The sequence below is a fragment of the Cinclus cinclus genome, chromosome 25, assembly GCF_963662255.1.
Source record: "Cinclus cinclus chromosome 25, bCinCin1.1, whole genome shotgun sequence".
Classification (NCBI taxonomy): Eukaryota; Metazoa; Chordata; class Aves; order Passeriformes; family Cinclidae; genus Cinclus; species Cinclus cinclus.
Window position 1 is genome coordinate 6,405,797 of NC_085070.1, and position 16,528 is coordinate 6,422,324.

The 16,528-nt window shown below is 59.1% G+C and overlaps 1 protein-coding gene across 1 annotated transcript; it reads left to right on the forward strand.

Annotated features, from left to right (window-relative positions):
* Nucleotides 1-1,064: 1,064 nt before the first annotated feature.
* Nucleotides 1,065-9,929, forward strand: TMPRSS13 (transmembrane serine protease 13). The gene is made up of 13 exons (XM_062508554.1): nt 1,065-1,085; nt 5,891-6,065; nt 6,329-6,430; nt 7,088-7,210; nt 7,289-7,418; nt 7,625-7,717; nt 7,802-7,845; nt 8,096-8,255; nt 8,339-8,511; nt 9,106-9,204; nt 9,424-9,566; nt 9,658-9,810; nt 9,915-9,929. The coding sequence occupies exons 1-13, from the start codon at nt 1,065-1,067 to the stop codon at nt 9,927-9,929; spliced, it is 1,431 nt and encodes a 476-aa protein (XP_062364538.1).
* Nucleotides 9,930-16,528: the final 6,599 nt, after the last annotated feature.

Genomic DNA, 16,528 nt, shown 5'->3' on the forward strand with positions numbered 1-16,528 from the left:
GTTTGGCCACCCCTAGAACTCAGCAGGCGCAGCCTGCAGAGGCACAAGAAAACAAACAAAACCCCTCAGAAACCACTCCTGCCTGTGAAAACCACAGAGGAGTGCACTGTGGAGTGAAGGCTGTCTCAGAACCCCTGTGTGAGCTGGGATCCTGAGAGCAGGAGGGGTAAGAGGGATCCAGCCCAAGCTTTGCAGCCTCAAAAGGAAGGGGCTTTGCAGCCGGGCTCCTCCAAGCTTGGGTGTCCCTGCTTGTCTCCTGTCCTGACGAGCAGGTGTGTGTGGGTAGCTGGATGAATAAAGGACTTAAACCATGAATAATGCCAGGAGAAGCATGTGGCACCGAGGGCCATGGGCCTGGCTATCAGAAAGCACAGGATGAAGCTAGGCTTTTCTCCTTTCATATGGGTATTTTCACCTGTTTCTACCCGAGTTCTTGGTTAAGCAGAGCATTGCCCAGGTTGTGCCTGCAGGGGAGGCAAGAGGCTGCTGCTGGTGCCTGGAAGAAGCATCGCTCCATTAGCAAAGGAATGAAAAGGCCTCTAGAGAAACTAGAGGGAAAGAGCATTTCATTTCCCTAGGAACTGGGAATTCTTGACTTCTGGATCACACCAGAGAGGCTCTCCTGGGGTTGAGCACGGCTGTGCATCCCCTCCTCTGCACTTGGCTGGGCAGGAGAGCTGTGGATGAGTGAGCGGGGGGCACAGAGGGGAGGAAGTGGGGCTTGGGTGGGCAGGCAGCCAGGAGAGCAACGGGGAACCCCGGCACGCTGCTGTTCCCTGCGGCCAGGTCTCCCTGCTCCCAGCTTCCCGCAGGCTCTGCCCCGCATCCCTGGGCCGGCACAGGGCAGGTGTTTGTGCAGGCTGTGCCTGGAGCAGTTGGGAAACCGGCGGCGCTGGAGCCGGGCGGCAGGTCCGACAGGTTTGCTCCTGGCGCTGGCACTGACGTACGAGCCCGCTCGCCAAACGCCTCCTGTCCCGGCCCCGCAGAGCTGGCTCTGCTCGGCACCGCGCTGCTGGCATGGCCGTGCCGCAGCTCTGAGCCCAGCCCAGCCCTGATCCCGGCCCATGGACGGCAAAACCTCCCCGGTAAGTGCGGGCGGCTTCGACCTCCGGGGCTCGGTGGATGCGCTCCCCTCGGGTTTTGGTGGAGGGAGCGGTCTCTCCCTCCTGCTCTTCGGGGTGTTCCTTCACAGCAGCAGGAGGGAGAAGGAGCCGGGGGAGCTGCCTGAGGAGCTGCTGCCTCCGGCACCCTTTGGCACATGGAGAGAGGGCGGCCAGCAGCATCCCTGGTGCGTGCCCTGTGCTGGCAGAGGTTCTCGGGTACTTTGCCACACAGGACCTGTGAGCTGAGGGGATCAGCTGGGGCTGTCGGAAGGGTCTGGTGCCGCCTGGCACGTTGCTGAGCCCTCCGGCGCTTTCCAGCAGCACTGCACGGGTGGGCACAGCCCTGCTGCTCCCCTCGCCTGCTCTCCAGGCAGCTTTCCCTGTGCCGTTTTGGGGCTGGGCTGACTGGGACCTGCTCAGCCCTGGATGTGGGGCTTTGCTGAGCATCCTGTCATGAGGAAAACATCCATCCCGGCTGGGCACCAGGCGAGGCAGCGAGTAATTACCGTGCCGAGCAGCGGCGGCTGTGCCAGCGACATCCGGAGCAAAGGCGGTGGTGACGGCGTGGATGGGGCTCCAGGGGAGGCAGAGCCAGCTCTGACACTGTCCTCTTCCTGCCCTTGGCGTGGTGGTGCTGGCCAGGAGCAGGGGCACATTGGGCTCATGCTGGATGTTGGCTGGCTCTGAGGACATGCAGAGCGGTCCCAGCTCTGGGTGGCCCCAAAGCAGGGTGGCATCACTGCAGCTTGGTGATAGTGGGGCAGAAACTGGGACAGTCACATGAAGAGAGAATTGCCCAATACTGGACAACCCCACTGGGCCACCTTGGCATTGTCATTTGTGGCCATCAGGAGTGTCAGGAGCCACCCTTGGCTCTGCAATAGCAGCAGCGTCCCTTTGTCTTTCCAGGCCTCTGTTTGCCCCTCTGTGGCATGAGGTGAGCAGTGCTTACCCAGCCCCTGGAGCATTCTGGGGTCTGTGCCCACAAGGTGCTCACACTGGCACAGGATGACCTGTCCCTGGCCTCATCGGGCTGGCTCAATACTCGGTCACCTGCTCTATGCAAAGTGATGCTGGCACTGAGGATTTCACTTTGCTGTGTGTATCAGGGTCTTGGCTCTGTCCTTTCACCCTGTTCTGGGCTGTGGTCTGTCCCCTCCCTGGTAGGCCCCACTCAGCAGTGGCACTTGAGCAGGACATTGTCACCAGAGGGACTAGAGGCTCTCCCAGGCTGGGGACGTCTTTGTCCCTGGCGAGCACAATGTCCCCATTGTGTGCTGGCTGAGCTGCTCTGGGCAGACAATCGGTGCTTCACAACCAGGTGAAGGAGTTGCCAGCATGGACACTGGGCTGTGGGCAGCTGGAGCCATGCTGAGGGCAGGGGCTGAGCTCAGCTGGGGATGAGGATTTGAGGCAGCACTTTCCATCTTATTTAAGCCAGGCTGCCTCCCTCTCTCCCCTCTTGACGCTCCGGATTTTTGGGAGCTCCTGTGTCCTTCTGCTCCTCCAAGGCGCATCTGGGCCCTGGGTCTGGTTGCAACACTCAGGTGTTCCCTCGCTTCCGCTTTCCCTCCCACTCCGAAACTGCAGGTGACTGCTGGCTGGAGTCCCTGGATACTGAGCCTCGCCAGCCCAGCCTGGCTTACCTTTCCCCTGCTGATTGTCCTCTGCTGCCGTGGGTTTGGGGGCCTTCCCTCCACATCAGGGTGTGGAGCTGCAGTCACAGCCCACGGTGCAAAGGGGACGGGCACCTCAGTGCTGCTGTCCTTGGTTTGGGTGCCTTGCCCAGCTCTGCCCCGAGCCTCGGAGCAGGGACAGGGAGTGAGGTGGTGTTTGCACTCCTGACAGGTTTAGCAAAGCGCTCATGTTGCACACAGGCTGTCTGTGAGGTGAGCAAAGCTGACCAGGAGTCCCTGAGTGTCCCCAGTGTCCCTCCTGGATGTCCTGGATGAAAGCAAGCTGGCTGTGCCCCAGCCAGGGGCTGGCTGTGCCCCTTCCCCACAGCTGCCCCTGGCAGGGATCACTGGTGGCAGCTGGAGCATTTGCAGAGAGGCTGTCAGGGAAAGGGCTCGAACCCCAGCAGTGCCTCTGATCTAGGCTTGACTCTGCCTCTGACTTTTACTCAAAAGCCAGCAAAGAATGAGTAAAGGTTTTGTGGGCAGGAGCTGTCGCTTGCTCACTGGGGTCATGCTCTCTCCTCAAGAGAAACACCTCTGCAAAAACCACCACTGTTCTCTCTGCTGCAGCATCCCTACACTGCTCACCCGTGGCAAGAGCTCTGTTACCTTCTCTGGCAGGCCCGAAAAATTACTTAGACTTTAGACTTTTAAGGAAATAAGTAGCTGAAAATTCGGCTGAGTGTAAGAAAGGGCATGTGTTGAGGAGCACTCAGAGCAGTCTCACCTATGGCAGGTTTCGGTGTTAATTTGATAAATTTGCACACTGGAGCTGGGAGTGCTGTGGCATCCAGCATTGCTGGCTCCCTGGGGAAGCTGGGCTGTGTTTTCCATGTGTGATGGAGGGGTTTCTCCTCTGGAGGATTGTAGCTCTGCTGGTCTGATAAGCAAAGGGTTACGGCTGCTGCAGGGTGAGATGTGACACATCAGATGTCTGGAGATAGCACACAAATGCCAGGGGAAAAGGGTATTTACAAAAACCTCATTTTTACTTAGGCAGGAGAAATTATTTTCTCAGGAAGGGTCCCTGGCATCCCCGCATTGCTTTGCTCAGGACCTGCCACAGCTCTGGCTGTCACCCACAGCCAGCACTGAGGGTACTCGGGAATGCCCCACGATGTGGGCATGTGAGAACTGAAATCCCGTCAGTGTTGTGACTGCTCAGGCTCATTAGGGGAGGGCACTGCAGGACACCCTCCAGCCCTCCCAGCCTCGAGGAGAAAACCGAGGGGCCCTCCTGGGCTCCCTGGAGAAGGCAAGGCTGGCAGCACTGCTGGGAAATGAAGGTGTAGGGAAACCTGGAGCAGATCCAGGCTTGTTCGGGCTGTCTGGCTGGGAAGGGGTGAGAGTGGGGCTGATGGAACAGAAAGTGCCTCTGCTCTGGAAAGTGCCTCTCTCCTCTCCTCTCCTCTCCTCTCCTCTCCTCTCCTCTCCTCTCCTCTCCTCTCCTCTCCTCTCCTCTCCTCTCCTCTCCTCTCCTCTCCTCTCCTCTCCTCTCCTCTCCTCTCCTCTCCTCTCCTCTCCTCTCCTCTCCTCTCCTCTCCTCTCCTCTCCTCTCCTCTCCTCTCCTCTCCTCTCCTCTCCTCTCCTCTCCTCTCCTCTCCTCTCCTCTCCTCTCCTCTCCTCTCCTCTCCTCTCCTCTCCTCTCCTCTCCTCTCCTCTCCTCTCCTCTCCTCTCCTCTCCTCTCCTCTCCTCCCCGTGCACAGGAGCCACACGAGTGGAGAGGTGGCTCCCCAAGGCCGGGGGGCATTAGCGGTGCCTGTGCCAAGAGCCCGCGGGGGTGGGAGGTTTGTGCCGGGGGGTTTGGCCCGGCCGCTCCCGCAGCCCGGGGTGCTGCGGCCGCCGGAGCTTGGCAGGTACAGCCCGAGCAGGGCAGGTGTGTCCCCGGTGCGCTGAGCTGGGCTCGGACCCGCGCGGGACGCGTGGCCACGCCGGGGCCGTGAGTCACAGATAATGCCCAGGAAGTTACACCAGAGCATCGCCTCGGAGGGCACAGCCACATTCGCAAAGCACGAGCCCGATCAGCCTCAAGACCTGCTCATTAGGGCTCCTGCTTCCCGGCAGGAAACACCAGGGGAGAGAAAACCCCGCTGGAAGGGCGAGGGGGGCTCCCAGCGCTGCTCGTGTCCCCGTTTCCAGATCTGTGCTCCATCCCGAGTGCTTCTCGCTGGCTTGGCAGGGAAAGAGATGATTTCTGATCATGGAGAAAGGTGCAGGGCCAAAAATCAGAGAGAGGCTCCCAGAGGGATGTGCTGGAGCCCATCTCTGGGTGCTAAGCAGTCCCTGCAGGGTGGTGGCTCCACTTCTCCCTGCGTTCCACATCTGCTGTTACAGAATCCCAGAATGGTCTGGATGGAAAGGGACTGAAAGCTCATCCAGTTCCATCCCCCTTCCATGGGCAGGGACACCTTCTGCCAGACCAGGCTGCTCCGAGCCCCATCCATCCTACAAAAGGTAGAGGAAGCAGCATTTATTTTGGGATTTGTTCGCAGGTCCTCTCAGAAGGAAAATAAGAGGCTCTGGCTTCTGTCACTAAGGGAGCATTTGGAAGAGAGTATTTTGAGGAAAGGAAACGAATACATATTCTTTTGTGAATTCATGGATCAGGAGTGACACAACTGCAGAGCAACATTCCAGGGTGCAGGACGTTTCAGGGCTTGGAAAACACCGATTATTAAGTATTACTAAATGACAGCTGGAAATTGCACTGTATTTTTCAAATGGCTAATTAAGGATAGATGCATAAATTGGGGCACTGGCCCCGTGGAACTGGGCCACGGCATGACTGTCACGATGCCAAATACCCGGCTGATTGCTCGACTCACAGTGATGGCTTTGGGAAGTTCAGCTGCCTGAAGGGGACAAACCCGGTGACAATGAGGCTTTTGGCCATCCTGGGTGGGATATGGCTCAGGTTCTGGCACAGAGACAGGCACTGGGGTGGTGACTCTCCATGAGGTTCATGGTTCTGTAAGGAACAGGCTCGTTGTGGTTCCAGTGGGGCTCAGCTCCATCTCTGTGTTGCTTTCACCTTCCCAGCTGGCAGGGTGGCAGCTGGGGGACTCTGGTGGGCAGCAGCCACCGCTGGTGACAGTCCCCTCTGCCCACAGACCACTGCCTCGCCCAGCAGTGTCCCCCCCAGCCTCCTCCATGTCTCCAAGGTCAGCAGCATCTTCGGTGCCCGACCCCCGCAGCCTCGAGAGAACGTCCTGGGCATCAGCTTCAAACCCTACAGCCCCGAGTCTGGTCCTGTCCCGAGCCCCTGCTCAGCCTGTGAGAGCACACGTAAGGATGGGGTGATCCATGGCTCCGGTCCCTCTCAAGACGGGGAGGGATGGAGGGAGGCAGGGATGCACAGACAGCCACGGGCTGGTGTTTCCCTGAGCTGTGAGGGGTGTAGGGGGCACTGTGAAAGCACAGTGAGCACAGGGAAGGTTAGGGTCTGCATGGCCCTGTTCTCCCACAGCCCAGAGTTGGGCAGCAGGGTCTGGGTGCCCCGAGGAGGCAACTGCCCCCTGACCCTGCCTCTGCCTCTGCCCTGCTGCCAGGATCCTCCATGTTCAGAGCTCCCTGCATGAGCCAGCGGCGGCTTGCGCTCATCTTCTGCGTCTCCGTGCTCATCGTGCTGCTCATCGCCCTCATCCTGCTGTGTGAGTGGGGTCCCAGCCCCGGGTGGCTCCAGGCTCCTGGAGGGGACCTCCAGAGTCTAGGGATGCCCACACTGGAAAGTGCCAGAGGGAAACCCCCGGCCCAGGGACGGGGATGTGTACTTCCCATTCCCTGAGTGTTCCTGACCTCTGGTGGAGAGACAGGAGCTGAGGAGAGCAGAAAAGGAGATCTACTGCCTGGGCTGGTGGCAGCATTTGGGGGTTGGGGCTACAACATGCTTTCCTTCTGCTGGGCTTACTCTGGGGGGCACCAGGGCACCCAGCAACACCCACAGTGCCCTCCCCAAGAAAAATCATGGTCCATAGGCAGAAAAGACACCGGGGAATCCCTTTAATCCTGGTGACATGCAGCTCCGTTCTCCAGCCGACGGGCTTGAAGCACTCGCAGGCTGAACTCATTTCCTGTGGGTGAAGGGAGAGGGGCTTGCAGCAGCTGGGCAGCACAGGGAGGTGCTCAGGGTGGCCAGCCCTCCCTCTTGTCAGCAGCTCTTCACTCTTCACTCAAACACACCTCACGCTCATACCCAGTGATTGGAAATGCTCCTGTACCTGGCATGCCTCCAGATGCCCACCCAGGTAGGTCACAGCCCTCCACCCACAGCCAGCCCTGGCCTCAGCGTGGTGTTCTCCTGTTTGCAGTCATGTTCTGGCGGTCGCAGACAGGCATCGTGTACAAAGAACCAGCAGAGAGCTGCAAGGACAGCGCCGTGCGCTGCGACGGCGTCGTCGACTGCTCCCAGAGGAGCGATGAGCTGGGCTGTGGTGAGGCACCCAGAGCTGGGATGGTGGGAATGAGGGGAGCCCCAGGAGCACCCCTGACCCTGCTGCTCCATCCCACAGTGCGCTTCTCCTCCGAGGAGTCCCTGCTCCACGTCTACTCCAGCACGGAGAGCCAGTGGCTGCCGGTGTGCAGCAGTGACTGGGATGAGTCCTTCTCCAGGAAAACCTGCCGGCAGCTGGGATTTCAGAAGTAATTCCTGGAGGATGGGTTGTTCTGCTCGGGCCCTGCCAGACCACTGCCCTGACTGAGAGCAGGGTCTGCTGTGCTGTTTCCCCCACTGTTGTGTTTTTCTGCTGGAAGGCAGCTTGTCCAGCACTGCTCTGGGCATAATGCAGGGGCCAAGAGGTCATTGCCTGTGTGGGGGGACCCTCACTGCCTCTTCTGTCCCCTCACAGCGCATCACAGACCGAGTACATCCCCCTGCGTGTCTCTGGCAAGAGCCTCATGGTGACTGATGAGCAAGAGACCATCCAGCAGAGCCTCAACAGGTACCTGGGTCACCTCCAGCCCCACCCCTGCCCCGGTGCCACAGGAATGCGGCTGAGACTGGGTCTCCCTCCTCTCTCCTGCAGCTCCCAGTGTCTCACTGGAAAATACGTCTCCCTGCGATGCACAAGTAAGAGCTGGCTGGGACACAGCTGAGGGTGGGCCCCTTTCCTAAGGCTTGGGACCATTTTCCCCCTGCTCAGCACAGGGCTGGGCGAATGGGACATCTTCCAGTGAATTTTCTGGGTGATACAAAACTACCAACATTGCATTCCCTGCGACAAGTGTGGTACCTGTGGGTGGTGGGGATGTTGTGTGTGTCCCCCTCCATGCTCCCCTTCCCCCCTGAGCCTTTCTCCCAGCCCTGCTCTCCCCTCCAGCCTGCGGACAGAGGATTTCTGGCCGGATCATTGGTGGGAAGGAGACCTCTGTGAACAAATGGCCCTGGCAGGTCAGCGTGCAGTACGGGCCCATCCACATCTGCGGCGGCACCATCATCGACGCCCAGTGGGTGCTCACCGCTGCCCACTGCTTCTTCATGTGAGTGCTGCTGCCAGTCCGGGCACCCAGCCCGGCCCCACAGCCCGGCTCTCACTCCCTCCTGCCCCATCTCACCCTGCCAGGAACAGCATGAAGATCCTGGATGACTGGAAGGTGTACGGAGGGGTGTCAGACCTGAAGCAGCCCATGGAGGGCATCCCTGTGTCCCAGGTCATCATCAACTCCAACTACAGCGACGACCATGACGACTACGACATCGCCCTCATGAAGCTCTCCAGGCCACTGACACTCTCAGGTGAGGTGTCTCAGTTTATCTGGGCTTGGCTGGATGGTGTTTGGGGGACAGGGAGGTGGACAGGACTGAGAGGCCGCTTGGATGCCCTGGGAGCCATGGGGTGTGTGGGGCTGCTGCCAGCTGCATCCAGCTCTGCTGTGGCCACCCTTGCTTGCTCTATGGCCAGGAAGGGTCTGGCAGCCTCAGCCATGGGCTCAGCTCTGCCACCAGCCCCACATGAGGCCGGGGAGACCCTGATGGATGGGCAGAGAGGGGAGCCTTTCCTGCGCTCCACGCTCCTCCCTGGCTGCAGGGCTGTGAGGATTTCTCTCCTGAGTCTCTGAGGTGACTCAGCTCTCCCTCTCCTCCTCCTCTCCTCTCCTCTCCTCTCCTCCTCCTCTCCTCTCCTCTCCTCTCCTCTCCTCTCCTCTCCTCTCCTCTCCTCTCCTCTCCTCTCCTCTCCTCTCCTCTCCTCTCCTCTCCTCTCCTCTCCTCTCCTCTCCTCTCCTCTCCTCTCCTCTCCTCTCCTCTCCTCTCCTCTCCTCTCCTCTCCTCTCCTCTCCTCTCCTCTCCTCTCCTCTCCTCTCCCTGCTCCCATCCCTCTCCTCCATCCAGCCCAGGTGCGCCCTGCCTGCCTGCCCATGTACGGCCAGCGATTCCAGACCGGCAGGTCCTGCTTCATCACCGGCTTCGGGAAGACCAGGGAGAATGAAGGTGAGGAAGGAGTGCGGCTCCCCGCAGGCAGCTCCGGCCCACGGGCACAGCCCTTCTGTGGCCCTCGAGGGCTTTCCCGCAGGGATAATTCTCGGGATTGCCCTCCCAGCAGAAATGAGACCTGTGAGAAAAACCCTCATCCTCCCTCGCTGCGGAGGGGCCGGGGGCGGTGGGGGATGGTGAAGCCCCCCCTGCCCCACAGCTCTTCCTGCCTTGCAGATAACACGTCCCCGAAGCTGCGGGAAGCCGAGGTGAAGCTGATCGACTACAAGATCTGCAACAGCGACAAGGTGTACGAGGGCTACCTGACCCCCCGCATGATGTGCGCCGGGTACCTGCAGGGAGGGAAGGACGCCTGCCAGGTGAGCTGGGGACACACCGGGGGAGATTTTGGGCCCCCACAGAGGGGCGTCTCCTGTCTGCCCTCCTCACTGCTCTGCCCCTCTGAGCCAGGGTGACAGCGGAGGGCCCCTGGTCTGCGAGGACGATGGCCGATGGTATGTGGCCGGGGTGACGAGCTGGGGGACAGGATGTGGCCAGAAGAACAAGCCCGGAGTGTACACACGTGTGACAAAGCTCCTCAGCTGGATATACAGCAAAATGGAGGTGAGGTGGCAGGGCCGTGCCTGGGCAGGGTGGCCGAGCAGAGGGGCTGTACCCCCAGCCCAGACCCTGGCACCTCACCCTGCTCTTCTCTCTGTCCCTTGCAGAGCGAGAACGACTAAGGGCACTAAGGGACGGACACTTGCCTGGCCTGTCCTCTCTGGCCAGCACGGGCCACTGCCCCAGGCTGCTGCCAGGGCACGATGCCACCGGCCAACCCCTCACCTCTCTCTGGACTGTGTGTGCAGCCAGGGACCTGTGGCTGCCCCCGAGCACTGAGAACAGCACCAGCAAAGCGACCCTGCCCTCGCCTGGTGCCAGGGGTGACGTGGTGGTGGCTGGGCACAGCACCCAGGCCCGGGGGGACACATCCCATGCCAGCGGCTGGCCGTGCTGGCTGGGGGACACCTCCTTGTCCCGTGTCTGTGGCTCTTCTGTAAATAGACCTGTCTGGACAGGGTGTGCGAGTGCTTCCTGGCAGGGCCGTGGCACACTCAGTGGACAAGGGGCTGCCAGCAGTGCCTGTGGAGAAGGAACTCTCTTCTTTTGCCAGGTCACAGCTGTGCCACCTTAGGGTGCGGCAGCCGTGTCCACACTGCCCACACCTCCAGGGCCAGGCTGGCGGCTCCGGTGCAAAGGGGAGCCCCGAGGTGTGGATATTCCACCCCCTGGGAGGTGTTTGCCTTGGCATTTCAGAAGTGCCTTTTACGAGATGTCCCTCCCTGCGAGGGAAATGCCTCTTTGTTTATTTTTCCATGTTGTGGCTCTGGTCTGAGCCAGCGCTCTCTCCCAGGACTGCAGCCACTCTCAGTCTGCTCTGGAGAGGGTTTGGGGCAGGTCTGAGCCCTGGGGGTGGCTGTGGGAGCTGTGACAGAAGCCAGCGGCAGCCAAAGGCCACGCTGGAGTGTGGCTCAGAGCAATCACCCTGGCGGGCGGTGCCCAGTGTGAGCAGCCCTGCATCTCCCTGCTGTGAGCTCTGCAGTGCCCGAGTGCTGCCTCCTGCCTGCAGGGATGGCACAGCCAGCCTGTCCCACTACCCACGCCCCAGCAGGGACACATTTCCCTCGGGAAACGAGCGCCTGCATCTCCTGGTGGATGCTGTGGCACACGAGGAGATGCCCAGGGTGAGCATTCCTGCTCCCCTCCCCAGCCCTGTCGTCAGCTGCAGGGAGGTCCTGTGGAGCCAGGCCACCCTGAACTCTTCTAATAAATGTTTTGGTAGTGCCCCACGTGGAGGTGGCTCTTTGGGATGGGCTGGGAAGGAAGCAGCAAATGTGCCAAGGATCCCTGGGGAGAGGGCATGTGGGGCTTGTGATGGATTGGCCCTTCCTGCCCATCACCCTCTGGGTTACTGCTTGTGGCTGGGAGGAAAGGGAGGTTTTCTGTTGCTCAGGTCCTGGGAACATCCCCTGGTTTCCCAGCACTGACCACTTCTCCTGGAGAAGGTTATGGGCAGCTGTGGTTTGTGTCGGGATTTCGGGCCAGCAGGTCTGGTCCGGTTCTGGGTGTGCAGAAAGCACCTGCCTCTCCCTGGCACTGGGGCTGCCACCTGGGAAAGGCTGGGTGAATTCCTGGGCTTGCTTCACTTCTCGTGGATTTGGAGCAGTTCTGGGTGGCTGCCCCAGACCTGAACTGAAACAGAGAGTTGGTGCCTTTTGGGAAGTGCCAAGTCAGCCTGACCTCAAATCCCTCAGAGCAGCAGCCCAGAAACCTCCCATGGATGCAGCAGCCGCCCATGAAGAGCAGAGTGTGCAGGGCCCAGGAGATAATTCTCACTTCCCAACCTGCTCCAAGGGCCTTGGACAACCCTGCTGGATTCCAGGGAGGAGTGGGGAGCTCTGCTCCCTGCACACTGAGGCTGGACATGCTGCAGTGACTGCCCTGAGTGTGCAGGGCAGCACAATTTTCCATAAAGAGAAGCAGCTGATCTTGAGTTTGAGATGGGACCCTGGCTTCCCTGTTTTGCTTTGGTCTGGTTAAAGTGGGAATTCAGTGGGCCTTAAGTCACAGACCCAGCTTAGGTTTGTCCAGAGGTGATCTGAGGGTTTCTGTGGATATGTCAGAGCAGAGCAGCAGCTCCTGGTGGTTTATTACTGAAGAAATTGATCTTTTGAGAAGGAATAACCCAAAAATCGAACCAAATAAGAGCTGATCTTGCTGGAGCTGTGTTCCTGGGACCAGTGATGGTAACATTTCAGCATGTGTGGGACCTTCTCCACTGCTGTGGATTTCTCCTCCTCAGGGGTTATTGCTCTTCCGAAAGTCTCTCACAGCAGAGAAATGCCTTCAGTCCCTAATACAAATATAATTTATTTCTTCTAAACCTGCCATCCAGCAGTGTCTCCTCCCAGGCCCACAGGCAGGTATGCTGTGTTTTCCCAAGGGATAAAGTTTTCTAAGCAGATTAGGAGTGATTATTTTCTCGTGAAGCCTGGCCATGGCTGCCATGCTGTTCCGAAATGTTGTGCAGATGAAGCACACACCTTGGCCACTGCTTTGCCTCCACTCCTGGGGGAACAGAGTTGTGGTGGGCACCAGCTCAGCCCCAAGGAGCCCCTGGGACATCCCAGGCCATCACCTGTAAAGCCCTTTGCTTGCTCAATGTCCTGCTCCAGAGCATCTTCTGAGACAAGGGGTGCTGAGCACGGCCCCACATCTGGCTGGGCCGTTCCCAAGTTCCTCTGTGCTCTGGAAATCATAGGCCAGCATCCCAAAGGGATACAAATTACAAAAATAATTACAAAAATACAGCCTGGCAGGCACCACGTGAATTACCGCCCATTAGCGGTGGTTTTCCCGATCTCTCCTTTTATAGCTCTTTGTTCTGCTGTGTCAAAACAGATTTGTTTATAGGGTTTCAGTGATGATGTTTCTCTGCAAAAATGCTTTTCCTCCAGTAGGGGATTGGTTCCCTTCCATGGTCAGTAACATCATCACTTGGCACGGAGTCGCTGGACTCCAGCTGGAGCTGTGCTCGACGGGGCAGTGCAGGAGCTTCAGCACAGCCACTGCTCCATCCCTGCTCCTGCAGGGATTCAGAGCACAGGGAATGGCTTGGACCTGATGGAAAATGATGGTATTGGGGTACAGTAGCAGATGGTATTGGGGTAACCTTATGGCTAAGCCCAGCTTTTGTCACTGCTCCGCCCTCCCGTGCCCCTGATGGGGCCACTGAACAGGCAATTTCCAAGCTTAGTATTACAGGGAGATACCTTAAAATTGGAGGGGAAAGCTCTGGAAAGGGGTAAGGGGACACAGGTTCAGATGAAATCATGCCCTGCTGGAGCTGCTGGCAATGCTCTTGTTCACTCAGATAGCTGAGGAGACCAGACCAGCCCCTTTATTAGCATAAATCAGCATCTCCTGCCTGGCCTGCACATTACTTTTGGCCCAGCTTCTCCAGAAGTGAAGCTGGAGCTTGGTACAGCTTCTCCAGCAGCACAGCTCTGAGGAGCAGATGTTTCCCATGAGTGACTACTGGAGCTGCTTTTATCCCTCCCTTCCCACATTCACCTTGGGGTCTCTATTTTACCTGAGTTTGTACAGGAAAAATAAAAATTGCTGCTGATTTTTTTTTTGTTTCTACTCACTTTGGGCAGCTCCCTGGGAATTTGTAAAAAAAAAAAAAAAAAAAAAAAAAAAAAGGGAAGGAGAGCAGGGAGCACATCCAGCCACATCCAGCTGTGTCCTGGCTGCTGCTGCATGGGGCACATGTGCCTGGGGCTCTGCAGAGCCCCACGATGCTTGCTGCAGCCCCCAGGGCATGGTCACACCTGAATGTTTTACTGTGTGCTGTGGATAATGACAGCCCAGAAGCAGATAAGGTCAGAGAAGCCCAAAACTTGATTACAACGGTTTGATCCCTGCCTCCCTCTCTGCAGGGTAACTGACAGCCTTATCCTGTTATCCTTATGCATTAGAGGGACTTGATGTTTTCCAGCTCCTCGGTGTTGGTCTGTATCTCTTGACCCTTTGAATAATTGCCTTGAAATGCCAGTGCTGGTTTATTTTCCTTTTATGTTTTACTGGAAGAGGAGAGATGGCTGCGGAATGGTGCCGTCACTGCCTGATTTCCATCTCAGATGCGTTGGAGTGAACAGGGGATGAGCCAGCTCAGTGGTGACAGCATTGCTGAGGTGTTTTTCCAAGAAGAAATGGCTCTCCAGGCCAGCAGCAGAAGCCAGGCATACAGAGAAGTGCCAATGTGGCCTGGGACAGAGTGGTGCCCATGGCTCCCAGCTACGGCCTGGCAGTGCCCCCAGCACCCTGTTGCCATCTGATATCCTGCACTGAACAAGGATCTCCCTGCCCATCTTGCTCCTCCCAACACGCCTGGCTGTCAGATGGGAACAAACTGGGCTTTGCCACAAAGCTCTGTGACAGGGTTTTCAGAGCTTTTCACAGGGCTTTTTGTGCAGCCCTTGTGTCACACAGAGTTTTGCCCTGGCTGCCTGAAGCGTGCCCTGGTTCCTGACCTGCTCTGGGTGACTCCCAACAGGGCTGGTTTCCTGCAGCTGCCAAATGCTGCTGGATTCAGGACAGGCGATGCAGGTATCAGGTCCTGGCTGTACCTGAAGTGGGCCCTGCTGCCCACCCTGACCTGGGTGGACCCTGAGATCAGCTGAGTGATGTGACTGAAGCCCTGTGAGCTGGGCCACCTGGCCTGGCAGCCTGACAGCGCCTTTCCCAGCTCTCGGGAGGCAGCAGGGCTTCTGAGCCATGTTTGCCAATTCATCTCTGTGTGTTTTCTGCTGGCCCCAGTCTGTTCCTCGCTCCCCACACAGCTCAGGGCAGAGTCCAGGCCTGCTGTGCTGTGGGAAGGCATGTTTCACCGCCAGGTGAGCGTTTCCCCTCCATACCTGCCCTGCGGGCACCATGACTTTTGTAGAACCACAGAATCACTGAATGGTTTGGGTTGGAAGGGATCTTCAAGGCCATCAAGTTCCAAATCCCTGGAACACCTTCCACTATTCCTGGTTGCTCCAAGCCCCATCCAACTTGGCCTGGGACACTTCCAGGAACGGGGCAGCCACAGCTTCTCTGGGCACCCTGTGCCAGAGCCTCAACGCCCACATAGGGAAGAATTTCTTCCCCATATCCCATCTAACCCTGCCCTCTGGCAGTGGAAGCCATTCCTTCCTGTCTCTCCAATCCATCCCTTGTCCAAAGTGTCTCTCCAGCTCTCTTGGAGCCCCTTTAAGCGCTGGAAGGAGCTCTAAGCTCTCCCTGGAGCTTCTTTTCTCCAGGCTGGACACCTCCAGCGGTGTCCAGAGCAGAGGGGCTCCATCCCCCTGAGCATCCCCGTGCCTTCCTCTGGGGGGATCTGGGAGCCGCCGGGGGCCGGGCCGTGCTGGCCGCGCCCCCGCCGCTGCCCGCGCCCCCCGCCCCGCAAACACCGCCCCCGCCCCGCCCGCCCGCTCCCCTTTGTGCGGCAGCCCCGCTCCGCGCTCCGCTCCGCTCCCCCGGCACCGCCCGGAGCCGCGGGGCCAGCCCGGCTCTGCCCGGCTCCGCCCGGCCAGCTCAGGTGGGTCCGGCCGGAGAGGGGTCTGGGGGGGCCGGTGGGGAGGAAGGGGAGGGATCGGGTGACTCGGGGGTCTCGGGGTCCGCCCGGCATCGCGCGGCTCGGGGCGCTCGCTCGAGGGGTCCCTGTCCCGGTACCAGGGTGCGGTACCGAGCTCCAGCCCGCTCCCGCTGGGGAGGCGGCCGGGACCCCGCCCCGCTGCCCCGGGGCATCGCCCCTCGCCCCGACCCGTTCGCATCCCAGTCCCGGCGGCTGCCATGGCAACGCCGGGTACCGCGGATTCCCTTATCCCACCGTTGCCTGGTTACCAGCCCCCCGTGCTGGGGAGGATGCCCCGGCGAACCCACCAAGACCACCGCGGGCAGAGCCGGAGCACTCCCGGTGCTCCGCAGGCTGGTAGGGCTGTGCGGAGTGGGGGGGATCCCGGGGAGCCGGGGGATCCCTGTCTTGCAGTCCTTGGCAGCGCTCTGGCTCCTGTTGTTCAATATTGTAGTAACACCGTGCGTAAACAGCCAAGCGCCTCATCCCGAGAAAGCGTACGGAGGAAGGGAAGAGCATGTCTCTCAGGGTGTGTAATTAATGCTTCCAAAGAAACGGATTTTGGAGTCCATGTGGTGGAACTTGGATCTTGCAGGGATATTTCAGTGGGAGGGAAAGTGACAGGTGGTTTGTGTGGATGTGAATAAGCAGCGTGAAGGAGCAGCCTCTCGGGGAAAGCCGTGCGTGGATTAGAATGGAGCACCCATTTTGGCAAGCCCACAGCGCTCCAAGATGCTGCTGGGTCTCACTGGGATTTTCAGTCCCGCTGGGTGGTTTTGCTCCCAGTTTGAAACAAAGACAAGCCCGGAGAGTCCCTGCTCATGCACAACTGGACCAGGGTTCCAAGGCGGAGTGGAGAGCTGCCAGCTTGAAGCGCCATGGCTGCCAAGCCAGGCCACCTGTTAGAGCGTGTTTGGGACCTGCTGGAGGATATTCTGTGCCTGCAAGGTGTGAGTCTGCCTGTACCTTCCTCCTATCAGCTTCATGGCTCACACTCACCTGGAAATTTTATCTGCTTTGTCTCAGCGTACCCACTCAGGTAAAACATGGGGTGGGGAGCCACGGCTTTGACAGATGTGGGGGACACTCCCTGGCACAGCAAACCAGCAGCTCTGTGTCTGCTGTTCCCCCGTGTTTGCCTTTCAGGCTGTGTGTGTTTGC